The 21,566-nt window shown below is 38.6% G+C and overlaps 1 protein-coding gene across 7 annotated transcripts in view; it reads right to left on the reverse strand.

The window, feature by feature from the left end:
- Positions 1–21,566, reverse strand: part of PIBF1 (progesterone immunomodulatory binding factor 1) — a 234,306-nt gene that overhangs the window by 163,414 nt on the left and 49,326 nt on the right. For all 7 annotated transcript variants that reach the window (XR_008651366.2, XM_063618767.1, XM_055244706.2 and 4 more), the window contains one exon: positions 11,281–11,406. Coding sequence is in view for 6 of the 7 variants with exons in the window: in XM_063618767.1 (XP_063474837.1) it covers positions 11,281–11,406 (126 nt within the window). In the remaining variant the exon portion in view is untranslated. The remainder of the gene's footprint in view (positions 1–11,280; positions 11,407–21,566) is intronic.

The raw sequence follows: 21,566 nt of genomic DNA on the forward strand, positions 1-21,566 counted from the left end.
AGATTAAAAACAAAGCAAAGACAACGTAGAACAAAGTCAGAAAAGACCACAAGAACAGGTGTATCATCAGGAGTAGATGGTTACTCAGTGGAAACTGAATACAAAGGACCTGAGGTATGAGCACGCCTACAAGTAAAAGAACAGGAGGCCAGCATGACTATGCGAGTGACCAGAAGAAAATCCTAAATGAGGATAGGGTAACTGAATACTGATCAGGTAGGATCACAGGCCACCGTAATCATTTAAAGTTTTACTAAGTTTAATGATGGGGAGACTTTTTATTTGAGTAGAGTGATCCAACTTGACTTATCATTTAACAAGAACTGTGCTAAGAGACTGAAGAGGGCAAGGAAGAAAGCTGGGGACCACTTAAGAGGCTACTGCAGTAATTTTTAGGCAAGAAATAATGGTGACTTGAAGCAAGGTAATATACGTGAGACAGAGATCATAAATCCAAAAGGATTTGCTAATGAATAGAATATGGAATTGAAAAAAGATGACTTCAGGTTTTTGGTCTGGGCAAGTGGAAGAATAGAGTTGTCTTTAATTCAACTGGGTAAGACTGAAGGTGGAGCAGAATTGGGAGGTAGAATGGAACAGAAATTTGCTTCTGAACACATTAGGATGAATATTATTAATAGACAACCAAGTGGAAATGCCATGGAGGCAGCTGCAAAAGTTGTCAAGAAGATGAGGAGGAATCAACAAAGAGAATGAGTAGGTGCAGCTAATGAAGAAGAGAAAAATTTAATAGTGTGTGACAATATGGAAGCTAAAGAATGTGTTCCCAGGAGTAGGGAGTGATCAACTGTGTTACATACTGCTAGTAAGGACAAGTATGGTAAGAACTGAGAATATGACTACTGGATTTGGGCAACATGAAGGTCTTAGGGGCTTTGGTAAAAACATCTTTGTTGGAGTAGTACGGGGGTGCCAAACGCTTGACAGTGGATATGAACACACACTTCTCAAAAGAAGACATTTATGTGGCCAAGAAACATGAAAAAAAGCTCATCATCACTGATCATTAGAGAAATGCAAATCAAAACCACAATGATACCATCTCATGCCAGTCAAAATGGCAATTATTAATAAGTCAAGAAACAACAGACGCTGGTGAGAAGCAGGAATGCTTCTACACTGTTAGCGGGAGTGTAAATTAGTTCAACCGTTGTGGAAGACAGTGTAGCGATTCCTCAAGGATCTACAAGAAGAAATAACATTTGACCCAGCAATCCCATTACTAGGTATATACCAAAAGGACTATAAATCACTCTACTGTAAAAGGAATATAAACCAGTCTACTATAAAAAGACACATGGACACATATATTTATTGCAGCACTATTTATAGTAGCAAAGGCATGGAACCAACCCAAATGACCATCAATGATAGACTGGATAAAGAAAATGTGGTACATATACACCATGGAATACTAAACAGTCATAAAAAGGAATGAGATCATGTGCTTTGCAGGGAAATGGATACGAAGCTAGAAACCATCATCCTCAGCAAACTAACACAGGAACAGAAAACCAAATACCACATATTCTCATTCATAAGGAGGAGCTGAACAATGAGAACACACGGAAACAGGGAGGGGAACAACACACACTGGGGCCAATTGGGGGGTGGGGGGCAAGGGGAGGGAGAGCATTAGGACAAACAGCTAATGCATGTGGGGCTTAAAACCTAGATGACCCGTTGATAGGTGCAGCAAACCACCATGGCACATGTATACCTATGCAACAAACCTACATGTTCTGCATTTGTATCACAGAACTTAAAATAAAATAAACTAAAATAAAAAAGAAAAGAAAAATAAAGTCTTCTTTGCTAACTTCAAAAATTATAAACGCTTGTCTGGGAATGGTAGCTCACACCTGTAATACTAGCACTTTGGGAGGCTGAGGTCGGGGGGGAGGATCACTTGAGCTCAGGAGTTCAAGACCCAGCCTGGACAAAACAGTAAGACTTCATCCGTGTGTGTGTGTGTGTGTGTGTGTGTGTGTATAAATAAAATTATAAATGCTTTTATAAAGCTCTAATGATCCATACTCAGCCCTCAAGCATGGAATGTCGTTTGCAAATTCTCTTAAAAGACAGAGTTTCTCCATCATTCTCAGCAAACTAACACAGGAACAGAAAACCAAAACACTGCATGTTCTCAATCATAAGTGGGAGTTGAGCAATGAGAACACATGGAAACAGGGAGGGAAACATCATACATTGGGGCCTGTCGGGGTGAAGGGCTAGGGGAGGGATGGCATTAGGAGAAATACCTAATGTAGATGACAGGTTGATGGGTGCGGCAAACCACCATGGCATGTGTATACCTATGTAACAAACCTGCACGTTCTGCACATGTATCCCGGAACCTAAAGTATAATAATAAAAAAAGACAGAATTTCTATTTTAAGTAAATTACCTTCAAAATTGTAGTTTTGATAGGAAATATTTGATCAGTTTACATAGCACTGACCAGATAAATGGGAGTGTGCACTGCATTGCAGAGTCAGATGTATCTAGTTTTTACCAATAAATGTTTATAATAATCACAGGCAGGTCACAGTTGATGTCTCAATTTCCTTACTTGTAAAATAGGGTTATTAATACCTAAACTTCATAAAATGTGTTTCTTTTTCTACAATGTATGTAAAGCATTGCGTACAATGCTAGATGCATAACAGGTACTCAATAAATAGTAGCTATGGTTACTATGCTACCTAAATATGAAAATGTAAATTAAAATGTGATGTTCATTTAAAGGTTGATAATTACAGCAATGTTTCCTCAAAGTTTTTTATTGTATGAAATGAAAGTGATATTATTTTTAAAGGCATCCTAGGGAAAACAGAGAAGACTGTTGGAGGGGCTTTAGCAGCTTAGGGTTCCTTCTACTAATCTGAGGGCTAAGGGGAGTGAAATCTGAGGCACAGCAGAGAAATATCTCTAGTAAAAAGCTGTGTGATCTCAGATAAGCACTTTTGAGCTTGGTCAGGGCTGCCACATCTGTAAAAGATCAGAAATTAGGCCAGGCACGGTGGCTCACGCCTGTAATCCCAGCACTTTGGGAGGCCGAGATGGGTGGATCACCTGAGGTCAGGAGTACCAGACCAGCCTGACCAACATGGCGAAACTCCATCTCTACTAAAAGTACAAAAATCAGCTGGGCATAGTGGCGCATGCCTATAATCCCAGCTACCTGGGAGGCTGAGGCAGGAGAATCACTTGAACCCGGGAGGCAGAGGTTGCAGTGAGCCAAGACTGTGCCACTGCACTCCAGCCTGGACGACGAGAGCAAAACTCTGTCTCAAAAAGTCTGCATTCTGGAGCTAATGGCCATGCCTTATCACCAATCACTCTGAGACTACTGAGGTAGAAAAGTTGGGGTCGTTCCTGAGGTTCACTTCCTGTCAATCACCAGATCTTGCCAATTCTCCTACCTATTCTTTAAATTCATCCATCATTTTCTCTTTCTACTTCTCATTTTCATCACCTAAACTGTGCAACAGCCTCCTACGTGATCTCCCTGCTTCTGGGCTTTCTTCAACTATAATCCACCCTGCATTGCAACCATAGTTATAAAAAATGAGTAAGTCATGTTCTTTCCTACTATAAAACCTCTGGAAATTCCCCACTGACAACAGAACCTTTAAAATCTGGCCCAATCTTACTTTACCAGCCTCTCCTACCACACAACGAACTACACCACAAAGGTAAATCTAAATTCCTATGCAACCTGAACTTACCTTGCTTCGTATCTGGAACACCCTATAGAGCTTGAAAATTTTAAGTATTATTAATGGAGCAGTGAACACATGTTGTAAACATCTAAGGAGTAAAGAATATAGTTAACAATAAAAGATAACTGATAATAAAAATTAAAATATTTGAGAAGAGCTGAGAGAGTTATCTGCAGAGCCATATACTTCAAGAATTATCTAACTGAAAAGACAAAGTAATTATTATTAAACTTTTCCATAGAAGAACTTAAAACATTATACAGATATCTGGTAAGATATGAACAAAAGAAGTCTGTTTGTTTGCTTAAGCGCTAATGAGGACATACACTTTTAAAATGATGAATGGAACCTCTGTACACTAGTTAAATTCACCATTGTAATACATTACATATACTCAACTAATCTTTGTAAATAGATTCAAGATTCAAAGTTGTTTAATATCACTCTAAGATTCTATACAAATTTCAAGTTTATATCATTAAAGTTTCTTCTTGAGTACTTTTGGAAGATAAATTGTGGTCAAGATGGTTTTTATTGATTCGGCAGGAAAATAAAATCACTAAAGCAATACTAATTGTTGCACTTAAAAGCATCTTTTCAATCTCTTTTTCTTTACTGCCTACCCCCTTTCAAACAACTGTAAAGCTATTTCAATTTCCAGATTCTGTACTGCATCAAGAGCATCATGAATGCCTCTATTATCTTTTGTAGAGCACCACTCAGAATAGCTCTTTCTGTGTTTACAGTAACAAGACCACCTTAAATAAGGGTAGTTTTACTTTATAGAAAAACTTAATCAGCTGAATTTATCTCCCTTTACCTTATTATCTCATAACCTAATTAGGAAACATAAGCTAGCCATCTTATGCAGAAATTTAGACAGAAAAGAATGGCATGTAGACCCTCTACGTCTATATCACATCATTTAAGAAAACTAGTTAAATGCTATGGAGATAAACACTTCAGAATATATATTTCGTATTAGTATCTTCTAATGATAAATAATCCCATAATATTATCAGATGACTTTTATATAATGGTGGTTTTCCTTAAACTGTCAACATAACAGATGAAAACATTTTCTTAAAGTATTCTACATAGGCACAAGGTACCAAAATAACTCATTTATGTCTATAATTTATAATGTACTTTTTGCATATATTATCTCATTTAGACCTCACGGGCCACCCTAAGAAGTATTATTAGTTAGTTATTATTATTTTTTAAGACAAGGTCTCACTCCATTTGCCCAGGCTGGAGTGCAAATGGCATGATCTCAGCTCAGTGTAGCCTTGACCTCCCAGGCTCAGGTGATCCTCCCACCTCAGCCTCCTTAATAGGACTACAGGCCTGTGCCACCAGGCCTGGCTAATTTTTTTGTATTTCACTAAAGACGGAGTTCCGCCATGTTGCCTAGGCTGGTCTCGAACTCCTAGACTCAAGCAATCCATCTGCCTCAGTCTCCCAAGGTGTTGGTATTACAGGTGTTAGCCACCACGCCTAGCCTATTAGCTCATTTTATAAAAGAAGAAATTAAACTTCAGGGATATTAAGTGACTTATCCGCTGAGCTAAAAAGTGGTAGAACCGGGATCAAGTTCAGTCTTTTGATCCAAATCTCTTTCATAATATACTCCCACTCACAGAATGTCTTATTTCCAAATGCATAAGAGGGTCCATAACATTTCTGTCACATAATACCTACTAAGCAAGAAGTTATTTATATAATACATCTCAGCACTGTAGTACCTTTCACTCATTTCCTACAGCTCCAAAGTGGAATTTTAAATAACTAGAAAATACAGAAAAGACAAAAAAGCTTAATTCACAAACTGGACCAAAGCATACATACATACTATAATTTCAACTACAGTATGTTTGATGTATCTAAATATCCAAGTTCTCTCTTCATTTATAATTGCCCTTTTCTTAAGTCTTTATATCTTCTACTCTCTTTCTTTTCTCTCAATACTTTAGCTTCAAGAACTAGTGGAATGACTGCAGGTCACATACCAAGACTGGACAGAGTAAGTTCCATGTGCCTTTTCCATATTAAAGAAGAGAAAAGAAAAAGTATCCTTTTAATATCCTCCAATATATAGAAAACAAATTAAAGGCAAAATATATTTCACTAATCATTTCAGTTTCTTTAGTAATCTCAGCACTTTGGGAGGCCAAGGAAGGCAGACTATCTGAGGTCAGGAGTTTGAGACCAGCCTGGCCAACAGATGGTGAAACCCCATCCGTACTAAAAATATGAAAATCAGCCGAGCGTGCTGGCGCACACCTGTAATCCCAGCTACTCAGAAGGCTGAGACAGGAGAATCGCTTGGACCCGGGAGGTGGAGGTTGCAGTGAGCTGAGATCACGCCACTGCACTCCAGTCTGGGTGACAGGGCAAGACTCCATCAAAAAAAAAAAAAAAAAAGTTTATTGGGGGAGAGATAAGGAGACCAAATATAAATATGCAAGTGTAAGTACTTCATCCATTTCAACTCACTGTAACAGCACACTTTGATAAAATACCAGTAACTAACACAATTATACATCTCAGGCCAAAGCAAAAGATTAATTTACCTAAACACACACACAACCCTAAATGTGTAAACTTATTATGAATTTCATGTTTTATAACAGGAAATATTAAAATTCTTTCTTTAGCCATTTTAAGTTCTAAGATTTCAAAAGAAGTAATTTATGATTTATTTTTTACTGTGTGGAAGATTAGTATGATACAAGCTCAAACTACAGTTAAATCTGCCATAATGAAGAGACTAGGATCCCCAAAGATTACATAAAATATAGAGTTGGATTACTGTGAGATTAAAATGATAAAGGCAAGCCTGTACACCTAGCTAGTTAGGTGTCCTGTGAAATTCAAATTCATCTGGGCTCAGGCTGCAATTTGGCACCACCTGGTGGCAATTGTCCACTCTAGCCTCAGTAGACATCCGATCAATTCTGAGCCCTGTGGCTGGCTGGGGCATCCACAGGGCAGCCCAAATCCCAGGAATCCCCTGGTTAGGTAGTGTCCATTTTGATGTGGATAGGGGGCCAGAAGAACACTGGAGACCAGGATATCTGCTTTCAGTTTTCCTACTTCCAGAAACGGCTCTGTTGGTTGTTTCCCCACACAGCCTTACCAACCTACCCCTACCAACTACATTTATGTTACAGTGGGATAAACTTTAAACATTTTTTTTTAAGAACAGCAAAAACCTCAAAAATGAGGAAATTTTCAAGATGATTACACACCAAAGTTTATATGGCTATGTGGATTGCTTAGGAATAACCATAGGAAGTTCCCATATATTTTAAAGTTATTATATCAGTCAACAAAAGCCTATTAGATCCACAACAGAATTAAACCACAGAACCAACAGTACTTATTTGTAAAATAGTAATAATACTATCTATACCACAGGCCTCTCTAATTCCCAGATCTTTCTCTTGAGGTTCAGATTCTTCTATAGTCAACTCTTTTATTTGTATATCCCACAGACACTTCAAGTGAAACAACTAAATTTATCATGTTTTCCTATTAAAGCTTTGTATTTCCTAACGTTTTAAAAACTATATCACTATCTATGCAGCTGTTTAATTCAGAAACCTCGCTGACATCCTTAATGAGTTCTCATCCCACCAATCCAATCTAGTCACTGAGTCCCGTCGGCTCTGTCTCCTAAATACTTTTCCAACCTGGCCCATTTCTCTCATCTTTACTGCTATTAATCCAGTTTCATTATCACCTCTCATCTGGATAATGGAAATAACCTCTAAAAGTAGACCCTCTCTGTCTAACAGGCTTATGCCATTCCAATCTATTCTCTACATTACAGAGATCTTTTGATATAAAATCAGATCAATTCATGCCTCTTCTTAAAGTCTTTCAATTGCTCCCCATAGGTCTTACATAATGGTCCAAATGCATTCTTTGGGCCCATTTCCTGCTTCTGTTTCATCTCTTTTAACTCCCTGCCTCTCAGTCTATCCTTCAGCCATACCGAATTAGTTTGTTCAAAAAGCTTCATTTTGTCCTTTTTGTCTTACTTTCAGGCTTTTATATATGCTATATATTCATTCCCAATTCCCTTTCCTTCCTTAGTTCATAGTGTTAATGCAAACTAAATATGGCCTTAAGAAGGACTCCGTACTTCTATATTTGAGTCCTTATTGACAAACTGCAACCTAACTTAATAGGCAGACAAGATAGAAAACCTAACTTGGGGGTATGTGCCTATAACAACAGCTGAGTCTTGGCCAACCCCAGCAGCCATACTTCAACCATTCATACACTGCTGAGTGTTCAAACAAGTTAAACACCAACCTATAACAAATCCAGCTGTTTCTGTATCTCACTTCTGATTTCTGTATGCCACTTTACTTTTTTTGTCTATAAATTTGTTCTGACCACGAGGGACCCCTGGAGTCTCTCTGAATTTCATGCTGTGATTCTGGAAGCTGCCTGATTTGCGAATTGTTCATTGCTCAATTAAACTTTAAATTTAATGTGTCTGAAGTTTTACTTTTAATAGTAGTTTTAGTCAAAAGGGGCAGTTCTTCATTTATGAAGTCTTCCCCAATTCCTCCCAAGGCTAGGTTAGATACACAGATGGTCTCATTTCTATCCTATCATTTTGTCCATCATCATCATACTTAGGATAATTGTTTCTCTATTTGTCTTTACCCTCTATTAGACTACCAGCTTTGTGAAGACAAAGGTCACCACTATCTATGATGTCTAGCATTTAGCTGGCATATGGTAGGTTTCAATAAATATTTGCTAAATACATTAATTTATTGCTCTGAAAATTACATGAGGGTGCAAATGTGAAACTTTCCAACATAAAGCTTAGCATATAATAGGTGTATACCTCTTCTTTTAGTCTGCATTTTGAACTTTAAGAGCAAGTAATCACAAGGTACAGGATCCTCCTTTCTAATGTAGGGCTGGGACGAAGTAAAATTTTGCCAAAGATAGAGAATGTCTTCGGAACTCTCTCTCCAATCTCTTAATAACTCTGCTGCCCTAAGCATGTACATTCATAAAACTGTTATACTTTTGTTATGAACATGAAGGGACAACTAAGTGCAAAAGCAAATGAATCTTAAAATCCTAAGGTTATGTGAAGAAGCCACAAAAATATATATGTATACAGCATAATTCCATTTATATGATACTAATATAATATGAAAAACTAAACTATATTGTGCAGAGATGTTTATTTACTGGAAACATAGATAATAAAAGTCTAAGGAGAAGCAAGGAAGTTATTAGCATAACAGAATAGCAGTTATGGAAGAAAGGAGTTAAGCAGAAAGAGTCTCAAGGACATTTCTGTAGTGCTGCATTATTCTACTTCTTTATAATTATTTATTTAATGAACACTAGGAAATTTTCTCTGAACATCTGTTATTTTATACACATACATGCAAACATATATGGTCAAGAAAGAGAACAATCATAACATAGTAACTAAAATAAAAAATAATGCTATTTAAAGAATGGTCCAATATTTCTTTGAGCTACTTGTAACAAAATTTTCTCAGGATTCAACATATGAAGGCTAGCTTAGGACTTCAAAAGCCTTATTCACAGAAAAGATTATGGTGCTCCTAATAGTAATTTGATACTCAAATATTAAAACATAAACTAAGTGTAAACAAATGCAGAAGTGTTTTTATTTTTCCCAAGATAAAAAATGTTATTTTAAAAATTAATATGTCAAAACATTTTTTAAGAACATGTATAATTTCTTCTGGCATGCATACATATTTGCTAGTGCCCAAAGCATATTTTTAGTTTGCCTACTGCTAAGATAGTATTGAATGATGACTTAGAATTTTTATATTTTGAAACTCTTTGCCATTTTCATTGAAAATATAATCCTAGATTATAAATATGACATAATTATTTTAAAGCTCAAATAAGAGAAGAACAAGAAAAAATAGGCAGAAGAGTATAATCACAAAGTATCTGTTGAATGCACAAATAAATGATTTCTTTTGTGTTCAGTGTTTGAAGTTCATATTAATTTCCTTTGGTGTATACTTCTAATGCAGACTTTCAAAAAAGATCAAACAGGTAGATAAAGATCTATGCAAGCCAAATTTATGAGGAAAATAATAATCTGATTTTTATGAAAGTCATTTTATGACTTTCTACTAAGTCATATTTAGCAAAAATCCTAAAAAACTTCTGTCATAAATTGTATATCTACTCTCTTATCACCACAAATATTTTTACCCAAGAACAAAGAAACCCGAGAACAAAATCATACCCCTCAGAGGCAGTAGCATAAAAATCTCTACCAACCTGCTATATTAAATAACAATTTAACAGTAATTTAAAAATATCTTTGTTAATTTACTACCAAAGGATAATTCTACATATATAGTTTTTATAGTAGTGGCCAACTTATAAATACTATAATACAGCAGCTTTTTTTTTCTGGAATTGAGGGGTGGACGTACCAAATTTTCTGCTACTATATTCCTAGTAGAAATGACATGCTACAATGCTATTATAGATTAAGTCTGATTTAAAGCCTTGCTGACAACAATCAAAATATCATATAAGCAAATCAGTGCTGATAAACTAGTATCACAAGTCAATTTCAAAATAATTTTCTCATTAAAACATAAACTTTCAAAAACCACACTGACTAAAATAATGGTATAAAAATATCTGCCATTGAAATAAATAGTATTTATTTTCCCTGAATTCTGCCAATCACTAACTAGGTGAGCCTAATATTTACTGATCCAAAAGTAACTGCATGAATAAAAACGATATTTCTTTTTTTTTTTTGAGATGGTGTCTTGCACTTTCGCCAAGGCTGGAGTGCAGTGGCGCGATCTCAGCTCACTGCAAGCTCTGCCTCCCTGGTTCATGCCATTCTCCCGCCTCAGCCTCCCGAGTAGCTGGGATTACAGGCGCCTGCCACCACGCCCGGCTAATTTTTTGCATTTTCAGTAGAGATGGGGTTTCACCATGTTAGCCAGGACAGTCTCGATCTCCTGACCTTGTGATCTGCCCACCTCGGCCTCCCAAAGTGCTGGGATTACAGGTGTGAGCCACCGCGCCTGGCCAAAAATGATATTTCTTCAGGATTACCTAATACGACATCTTTCAGAGCCAGCAGCTAAATGCATATGTATATTTCAAATTACTATTCTAGTTTCAACAAGTTTCCAGGACAAATTGTTGGTATAATACAGGAAGAACTGGTATCTCAGTACTCTTTACTTTTTATCTGTCCTTAATCTGAACTGAAGCAAATGCAAAAAGAGAAGTCACTAAGGTAAAAAAAAGACATAACAGGAATAACAGAGCAAAAAGGTTAAAGTCTAGTAAATCTTGTTCTAAGACTTTAGAACTTTCATGTTCTCATTATGTTTAGATTTCGATTTATGACAAGTTTTCTCTAATGCATTCAAAAAGACATTATATAATAGAAATAGCATTTAATTTCAATAAAGCTTCTAAAACCTCCAAAGATAAAATACAAGCATTTTTTTTTTTTTTTTTTTACCTGTTTTCTCGTTCATACATTTCCCTAGAGGCATTTCGAAGTTGATCAATTTCTTGGTTGGTTTTCAATCTGATTTGTTCTAGTTCATCATGCAGTTTATTTTCATATTCTGTTTTATAATGGTCTCTGCAAGGAGTGAAAAGGAACAGCCATAAATTTTCTTTTGAAACAAATAGGTTTTTGCATTCTACGTAAGATTTTAATACCTTTCATTGAGTATGCTCTATAAACTGTGTTACCTGAAAAACTTAACTATTAATAGTATAAAGTTTTATAATTCCTAAAAATACTGTTCCTAACTAGTATGATCTAAGATTTCAACCTGTTAAACATTATTTTCCAAAAGACTTAATTACTATATAAAATCTTAGTAATTCATGTGGGATAATTATTCATCTTCCAAAACACTTTTCTAGTAGTTTTAATGCATATGGTTGAGGCTTCAAAATTGAGAATGTCCTTCGTTTAAAAATAATAATCTGGCAGGATGATGTTGAGAGATGAATAATATTAACAAAAATATAAAAATGAAATGACTCTGAGTCTATGAATCATTTGCTTCCAAGCATGACAACCACAGCCACACTGTGATCTTTTAGCCAAGTCAAAGTACTATACAGGGTATGAAAAACTACTACAGGCTAGGAAAAATTATGAATGTGTGAACTCTTTAAGAGTAAAATTTACCTTTACCTTTACCTTTAAGGTAAAATTTGTTTTGTTTTAGTATTTTTTCTTTTTTTCTTAAAGAGATAATGCCTTGCTCTCTCACCCAGGATGAAGTACAGTGGCACAATCATGTAACCCCGAACTCCTGGGCTCAAGCCATCTTCCTGCCCCAGCCTCCTGAGTAGGCAGGACTACATGTGCTTGACATTGTGCCTTGCTAATTTAAAAACTTTTTTTTATAGAGACAGGGTTTTCAATGTTGCCCAGGCTGGTCTCAAACTTCTGGCCTCAAGCAATCCTCCTGCCTTGGCCTCCCAAAGTGCTGGGATTACAGGTGTGAGCCACTGCACCCAGCATGTTTGTTTTGGTATGTTGATAAGAATAATTCAAGGGTTATAAAAGCTATTGATATTAAGGTACTTTAGTAACTTCTATACATCTAGTAGAAGAAAGAAGGCAGGACCAAAGCATAGGGAGTCTGACTGAAGGGCATATAAGTTAAAACACAATGCGATACCACCTGCTCATAATTCTTTTACATTTCACACAAGAAATCGTTAGCATACTGAGATTTTCTTCCAAAATATACTTCTATAGAGATACTTTCATACTTTCTTTAAAAAAATACTTCTACAGAGATATTAGTCATAGGAATTTAAAAAATTATGTCACAAATGAAAAAACAGTCATAGCATATATCTATCTATCTAAAAGAAATAGGTTTTTGGTATTGCTGAAAAAAACCACAGTGTTTTTTAAAAAACCAACTAGAAAGGAATATTGTATAAGAAAATAAAATTGATAGATAAAACCCCCATCTCCCTGGGACAGAGCACCTGGGGGGAAAGGGGTGCCTGTGGGTGCAGCTTCAGCAGACTTAAACATCCCTGCCTAACAGCTCTGAAGACAGCAGCGGGTCTCCCAGCACAGCATTTGAACTCTGCTAAGGGTCAGACTGCCTCCTCAAGTGGGTCCCTGACCCCCGTGTATCCTGACTGGGAGACACCTCCCAGTAGGACACCTCATACAGGAGAGCTCTGGCTGGCATCTGGCACGTGCCCCTCTGGCAAGAAGCTTCCAGAGGAAAGATCAGGCAGCAATCTTTGCTGTTCTGCAGCCTCCGCTGGTGATACCCAGGCAAACAGGGTCGGGAGTGGACCTCCAGCAAACTCTAGCAGGCTGGCAGCAAAGGGGCCTGTCAGATGGAAAATTAACAAATACAAAGGAATAGCACGTCCACTCAAAGACCCCATCTGAAGGTCACCAACATCAAAGACTAAAGGTAGATAAATCCACAAAGATGGGGAGACACCGGTGCAAAAAGGCTGAAAGTTCCAAAACCCAGAATGCCTCTTTTCCTCCAAAGGATCACAACTCCTCGCCAACAAGGGAACAAAACTGGACGGTGAATGAGTTTCACGAATTGACAGAAGTAGGCTTCAGAAGGTGGGTAATAACAAACTCCTCCAAGCTAAAGGAGCATGTTCTAACCCAATGCAAGGAAGCTAAGAACCTTGAAAAAAGGTTAGACAAATTGCTAACTAGAATAACCAGTGTAGAGAAGAATATAAATAACCTGATGGAGCTGAAAAACACAGCATGAGAACTTCACGAAGCATACACAAGTTTCAAAAGCCAAATCGATCAAGTGGAAGAAAAGATATCAGTGACTGAAGATCAACTTAATGAAATAAGGAGAGAAGACAAGATTAGAGACCAAAGAATAAAAAGGAATGAATAAAGCCTCCAAGAAATATGGGACTACGTGAAAAGACCAAAACTACGTTTGATTGATGTACCTGAAAGTGATGGGGAGAATGGACCCAAGTTGGAAAACACTTCAGGATATTATCCAGGAGAACTTCCCCAACCGAGCAAGACAGACCAACATTCAAATCTAGGAAATACAGAGAACATGACAAAGATAGTGTGAGAAGAGCAACACCAAGACACATAATCGTCAGATTCACCAAGGCTGAAATGAAGGAAAAAATGTTAAGGGCAGCCAGAGAGAAAGGTCAGGTTATGCGCAAAGGGAAGGAAGCCCACCAGACTAACAGCGGATCTCTCTACAGAAAGCCTACAAGCCAGAAAGAGTGGGGGCCAATATTCAACATTCTTAAAGAAAAGAATTTTCAACCCAGAATTTCATATCCAGCCAAACTAAGCTTTGTAAGCGAAGGAGAAATAAAATCCTTTACAGACAAGCAAATCCTGAGAGATTTTGTCACCAACAGGCCTGCCCTAAAAGAGCTCCTGAAAGAAGCACTAAACATGGAAAGGAACAACTGGTATCAGCCATTGCAAAAACATAACCAAATTGTAAAGACCATCGACACTATGAAGAAACTGCATCAACTAACGGGCAATACAACCAGCTAGCATCATAATGACAGGATCAAATTCACACATAAAAATATTAACCTTAAATGTAAACAGGCTAAATGCCCCAATTAAAAGACACACTGGGCGGGTGGAGCCAAGATGGCCGAATAGGAACAGCTCCAGTCTCCAGCTCCCAGCCCCAGCGACACAGAAGACGGGTGATTTCTGCATTTCTGCTTGAGGTACCGGTTTCATCTCACTAGGGAGTGCCTAACAGTGGGTTCAGGACAGTCGGTGAAGCGCACTGTGCGCGAGCCGAAGCAGGGCGAGGCATTGCCTCACTCGGGAAGCGCAAGGGGTCAGGGAGTTCCCTTTCCTAGTCAAAGAAAGGGGAAACAGACGGCACCTGGAATATCGGGTCAGTCCCGTCCTAATACTGTGCTTTTCCAACGGGCCTGGAAAACGGCACACTAGGAGATTGTGTCCCGCACCTGGCTCGGAGGGTCCTATGCCCACAGAGTCTTGCTGATTGCTAGCACAGCAGTCTGAGATCACGCTGCAAGGCGGCAACGAGGCTGGGGGAGGGGCGCCCGCCATTGCCCAGGCTTGCTTAGGTAAACAAAGCAGCCAGGAAGCTCGAACTGGGTGGAGCCCACCACAGCTCAAGGAGGCCTGCCTGCCTCTGTAGGCTCCACCTCTGGGGGCAGGGCACAGACAACCAAAAACTCAGCGAGAACCTCCACAGCCTTAAATGTCCCTGTCTGACTGACAGCTTTGAAGAGAGTAGTGGTTCTCCCAGCACGCAGCTGGAGATCTGAGAACGGACAGACTGCCTCCTAAAGTGGGTCCCTCACCCCTGAGCAGCCTAACTGGGAGGCACCCCCCCAGTAGGGACAGACTGACACCTCATTCAACGGGGTACTCCTCTGAGACAAAACTTTCAGAGGAACTATCAGACAGCTGAATTTGTGGTCTCACGAAAATCCGCTGTTCTGCAGCCACCGCTGCTGACACCCAGCCAAACACGGTCTGGAGTGGACCTCTAGTAAACTCCAACAGACCTGCAGCTGAGGGTCTTGTCTGGTAGAAGGAAAATTAACAAACGGTAAGGACATCCACACCAAAAACCCATCTGTACATCACCATCATCGAAGACAAAAAGTAGACAAAACCACAAAGATGGGGAAAAAACAGACCAAAAAAACTGGAAACTCTAAAAAACAGAGCACCTCTCCTCCTCCAAAGGAACGCAGTTCCTCACCAGCAACGGAACAAAGCTGGATGGAGGATGACTTTGATGAGTTGAGAGAAGAAGGCTTCAGACGATCAAACTACTCTGAGCTACGAGAGGAAATTCAAAACAATAGCAAAGAAGTTAAAAACTTTGAAAAAAAATTAGAAGAATGGATAACTAGAATAACCAATGGAGAGAAGGGCTTCAAGGAGATGATGGAGCTGAAAGCCAAGTTTCGAGAACTACGCGAAGAATGCAGAAGCCTCAGTAGCAGATGCGATCAACTGGAAGAAAGGGTATCGCTGATAGAAGATGAAATGAATGAAATGAAGAGAGAAGGGAAGTTTAGAGAAAAAAGAATAAAAAGAAATGAACAAAGCCTCCAAGAAATTTGGGACTATGTGAAAAGACCAAACCTACGTCTGATTGGTGTACCTGAAAATGATGGGGAGAATGGAACCAAGTTGGAAAACACTCTGCAAGATATTATCCAGGAGAACTTCCCCAATCTAGCAAGGCAGGCCAGCATTCAGATTCAGGAAATACAGAGAACGCCACAAAGATACTCCTCGAGAAGGGCAACTCCAAGACACATAATTGTCAGATTCACCAACGTTGAAATGAAGGAAAAAATGTTAAGGGCAGCCAGAGAGAAAGGTCGGGTTACCCACAAAGGGAAGCCCATCAGACTAACAGCTGATCTCTCAGCAGAAACTCTACAAGCCAGAAGAGAGTGGGGGCCGATATTCAACATTCTTAAAGAAAAGAATTTTCAACCCAGAATTTCCTATCCCGCCAAACTAAGCTTCATAAGTGAAGGAGAAATAAAATACTTTACAGACAAGCAAACGCTGAGTGATTTTGTCACCACCAGGCCTGCCCTAAAAGAGCTCCTGAAGGAAGCACTAAACATGGAAAGGAACAACCGGTACCAGCCCCTGCAAAAACATGCCAAATTGTAAAGACCATCGAGGCTAGGAAGAAACTATAGCAACTAACGAGCAAAATAACCAACTAACATCATAATGACAGGATCAGATTCACACATAACAATATTCACGTTAAATGTAAATGGGCTAAATGCTCCAATCAAAAGACACAGACTGGCAAACTGGATAAGGAGTCAGGACCCATCAGTGTGCTGTATTCAGGAAACCCATCTCACGTGCAGAGACACACATAGACTCAAAATAAAGGGATGGAGGAAGATCTATCAAGCAACTGGAAAACAAAAAAAGGCAGGGGTTGCAATCCTAGTCTCTGATAAAAATAGACTTTAAACCAACAAAGATCAAAAGAGACAAAGAAGGCCATTACATAATGGTAAAGGGATCAATTCAACAAGAAGAGCTAACTATCCTAAATATATATGCACCCAACACAGGAGCACCCAGATTCATAAAGCAAGTCCTCAGTGACCTACAAAGGGACTTAAACTCCCACACAATAATAATGGGAGATTTTAACACCCCACTGTCAGCATTAGACAGATCAACGAGACAGAAAGTTAACAAGGATATCCAGGAATTGAACTCAGCTCTACATAAAGTGGACCTAATAGACATCTACAGAACTCTCCACTCCAAATCAACAGAATATACATTTTTTTCAGCACCACACCACACCTATTCCAAAATTGACCACATAGTTGGAAGTAAAGCTCTTCTCAGCAAATGTAAAAGAACAGAGATTATAACAAACTGTCTCTCAGACCACAGTGCAATCAAACTAGAACTCAGGATTAAGAAACTCACTCAAAACCGCTCAACTACATGGAAACTGAACAACCTGCTCCTGAATGACTATTGGGTACATAATGAAATGAAGGCAGAAATAAAGATGTTCTTTGAAACCAACGAGAACAAAGACACAACATACCAGAATCTCTGGGACACATTCAAAGCAGTGTGTAGAGGAAAATTTATAGCACTAAATGCCCACAAGAGAAAGCAGGAAAGATCCAAAATGGACACCCTAACATCACAATTAAAAGAACTAGAAAAGCAAGAGCAAACACATTCAAAAGCTAGCAGAAGGCTAGAAATAACTAAAATCAGAGCAGAACTGAAGGAAATAGAGACACAAAAAACCCTTCAAAAAATTAATGAATCCAGGAGCTGGTTTTTTGAAAAGATCAACACAATTGATGGACCGCTAGCAAGACTAATAAAGAAGAAAAGAGAGAAGAATCAAATAGATGCAATAAAAAACGAAAAAGGGGATATCACCACCGATCCCACAGAAATACAATCTACCATCAGAGAATACTACAAACACCTCTATGCAAATAAACTAGAAAATCTGGAAGAAATGGATAAATTCCTCGACAAATACACCCTCCCAAGACTAAACCAGGAGGAAGTTGAATCTCTGAATAGACCAGTAACAGGTTCTGAAATTGTGGCAATAATCAATAGCTTACCAACCAAAAAGAGTCCAGGACCTGATGGATTCACAGCTGAATTCTACCAGAGGTACAAAGAGGAACTGGTACCATTCCTTCTGAAACTATTCCAATCGATAGAAAAAGAGGGAATCCTCCCTAACACGTTTTACGAAGCCAGCATCGTCCTGATACCAAAACCTGGCAGAGACATAACCAAAAAAGAGAATTTCAGACCAATATCCTTGATGAACATTGATGCAAAAATCCTCAATAAAATACTGGCAAACCGAATCCAGCAGCACATCAAAAAGCTTATCCACCATGATCAAGTGGGCTTCATCCCTGGGATGCAAGGCTGGTTCAACATACGCAAATCAATAAATGTAATCCAGCATATAAACAGAACCAAAGACAAAAACCACATGATTATCTCAATAGATGCAGAAAAGGCCTTTGACAAAATTCAACAACCCTTCATGCTAAAAACTCTCAATAAATTAGGTATTGATGGGACGTATCTCAAAATAATAAGAGCTATCTACAACAAACCCACAGCCAATATCATACTGAATGGGCAAAAACTGGAAGCATTCCCTCTGAAAACTGGCACAAGACAGGGATGCCCTCTCTCACCGCTACTATTCAACATAGTGCTGGAAGTTCTGGCCAGAGCAATCAGGCAGGAGAAGGAAATAAAGGGTATTCAATTAGGAAAAGAGGAAGTCAAATTGTCCCTGTTTGCAGATGACATGATTGTATATCTAGAAAACCCCATTGTCTCAGCCCAAAATCTCCTTAAGCTGATTAGCAACTTCAGCAAAGTCTCAGGATACAAAATTAATGTACAAAAATCACAAGCATTCTTGTACACCAATAACAGACAAACAGAGAGCCAAATCATGAGTGAACTCCCATTCACAATTGCTTCAAAGAGAATAAAATACCTAGGAATCCAACTTACAAGGGATGTGAAGGACCTCTTCAAGGAGAACTACAAACCACTGCTCAATGAAATAAAAGAGGATACAAACAAATGGAAGAACATTCCATGCTCATGGGTTGGAAGAATCAATATCGTGAAAATGGCCATACTGCCCAAGGTAATTTATAGATTCAATGCCATCCCCATCAAGCTACCAATGACTTTCTTCACAGAATTGGAAAAAACTACTTTAAAGTTCATATGGAACCAAAAAAGAGCCCGCATCGCCAAGTCAATCCTAAGCCAAAAGAACAAAGCTGGAGGCATCACGCTACCTGACTTCAAACTATACTACAAGGCTACAGTAACCAAAACAGCATGGTACTGGTACCACAACAGAGACATAGATCAATGGAACAGAACAGAGCCCTCAGAAATGATGCCGCATAGCTACAACTATCTGATCTTTGACAAACCTGACAAAAACAAGAAATGGGGAAAGGATTCCCTATTTAATAAATGGTGCTGGGAAAACTGGCTAGCCATATGTAGAAAGCTGCAACTGGATCCCTTCCTTACACCTTATACAAAAATTAATTCAAGATGGATTAAAGACTTATATGTTAGACCTAAAACCATTAAAATCCTACAAGAAAACCTAGGCAATACCATTCAGGACATAGGCGTGGGCAAGGACTTCATGTCTAAAACACCAAAAGCAATGGCAACAAAAGGCAAAATCGACAAATGGGATCTCATTAAACTAAAGAGCTTCTGCACAGCAAAAGAAACTACCATCAGAGTGAACAGGCAACCTACACAATGGGAGAAAATTTTTGCAACCTACTCATCTGACAAAGGGCTAATATCCAGAATCTACAATGAACTCAAACAAATTTACAAGAAAAAAACAAACAACCCCATCCAAAAGTGGGCAGAGGACATGAACAGACACTTCTCAAAAGAAGACATTTATGCAGCCAAAAAACACATGAAGAAATGCTCCTCATCACTGGCCATCAGAGAAATGCAAATCAAAACCACAGTGAGATACCATCTCACACCAGTTAGAATGGCCATCATTAAAAAAGCAGGAAACAACAGGTGCTGGAGAGGATGTGGAGAAATAGGAACACTTTTACACTGTTGGTGGGACTGTAAACTAGTTCAACCATTGTGGAAGTCAGTGTGGCGATTCCTCAGGGATCTCGAACTAGAAATACCATTTGACCCAGCCATCCCATTACTGGGTATATACCCAAAGGACTATAAATCATGCTGCTATAAAGACACATGCACACGTATGTTTATTGCGGCACTATTCACAATAGCAAAGAGTTGGAACCAACCCAAATGTCCAACAACGATAGACTGGATTAAGAAAATGTGGCACATATACACCATGGAATACTATGCAGCCATAAAAAATGATGAGTTCGTGTCCTTTGTAGGGACATGGATGAAACTGGAAAACATCATTCTCAGTAAACTATCGCAAGGACAAAAAACCAAACACCGCATGTTCTCACTCATAGGTGGGAATTGAACAATGAGAACTCATGGACACAGGAAGGGGAACATCACGCTCCGGGGACTGTTGTGGGGTGGGGGGAGTGGGGAGGGACAGCATTAGGAGATACACCTAATGCTAAATGACGAATTAATGGGTGCAGGAAATCAACATGGCACATGGATACATATGTAACAAACCTGCACATTGTGCACATGTACCCTAAAACCCTAAAGTATAATAAAAAAAAAAAAAAAAAAAAAAAAAAGACACACTGGCAAACTGGATAAAGAGACAAGACCCATGAGTGTGCTGTATTCAGGAGACACATCTCATTTGCAAAGACACATATAGGCTCAAAATAAAGGGATGGAGGAATATTTACCAACCAAATGGAAAGCAAAAAAAAAAAAAAAGAAGCAGGAATTGCAATTCTAATCTCTGATAAAACAGACTTTAAACCAACAAAGATCAAAAGAGAATAAAGGGCATTACATAATAGTAAAGGGATCAATGCAGCAGGAAGAGCTAACTATCCTAAACATACATGCACCCATTACAGAAGCACCCAGATTCATAAAGGAAGTTCTTAGAGACCTACAAACAGACTTAGACTCTCATACAATAATGGTGGGAGACTTTAACGCGCCACCGTCAATATTAGATAGCTCAATGAGACAGAAAATTAACAAGGATATTCAGGACTTGAACTCAGATCTGGACCAAGCAGACCTAATAGACATCACAGAACTCTCCACCCAAATCAACAGCACCTCATTACACTTACTCTAAAATTGACCACATAATAGGAAGTAAAACACTCCTCAGCAAACGCAAAAGAACAGAAATCATAACAAACTGTCTCTCAGAACACAGTGCAATCAAACTAGAACTCAGGATTAATAAACTCACTCAAAAGCGTACAACTACATGGAAACTGAACAACCTGCTCCTGAATGACTACTGGGTAAACAACGAAACGAAGGCAGAAATAAAGACGTTCTTTGAAACCAATGAGAATGAAGACACAATGTACCAGAATCTCTGGGCCACGTTTAAAGCAGTGTGTAGAGGGAAATTTATAGCAGTAAATGCCCACAAGAGAAGTCAGGAAAGATCTAAAATTGATACCCTAACATCAAAATTAAAAGAACTAGAGAAGCAACAGCAAACAAATTCAAAATCTAGCAGAAGACAAGAAATAATTAAGATCAGAGCAGAACTGAAGGAGATAGAAACA

The sequence above is a fragment of the Symphalangus syndactylus genome, chromosome 15, assembly GCF_028878055.3.
Source record: "Symphalangus syndactylus isolate Jambi chromosome 15, NHGRI_mSymSyn1-v2.1_pri, whole genome shotgun sequence".
Lineage (NCBI taxonomy): Eukaryota > Metazoa > Chordata > Mammalia > Primates > Hylobatidae > Symphalangus > Symphalangus syndactylus.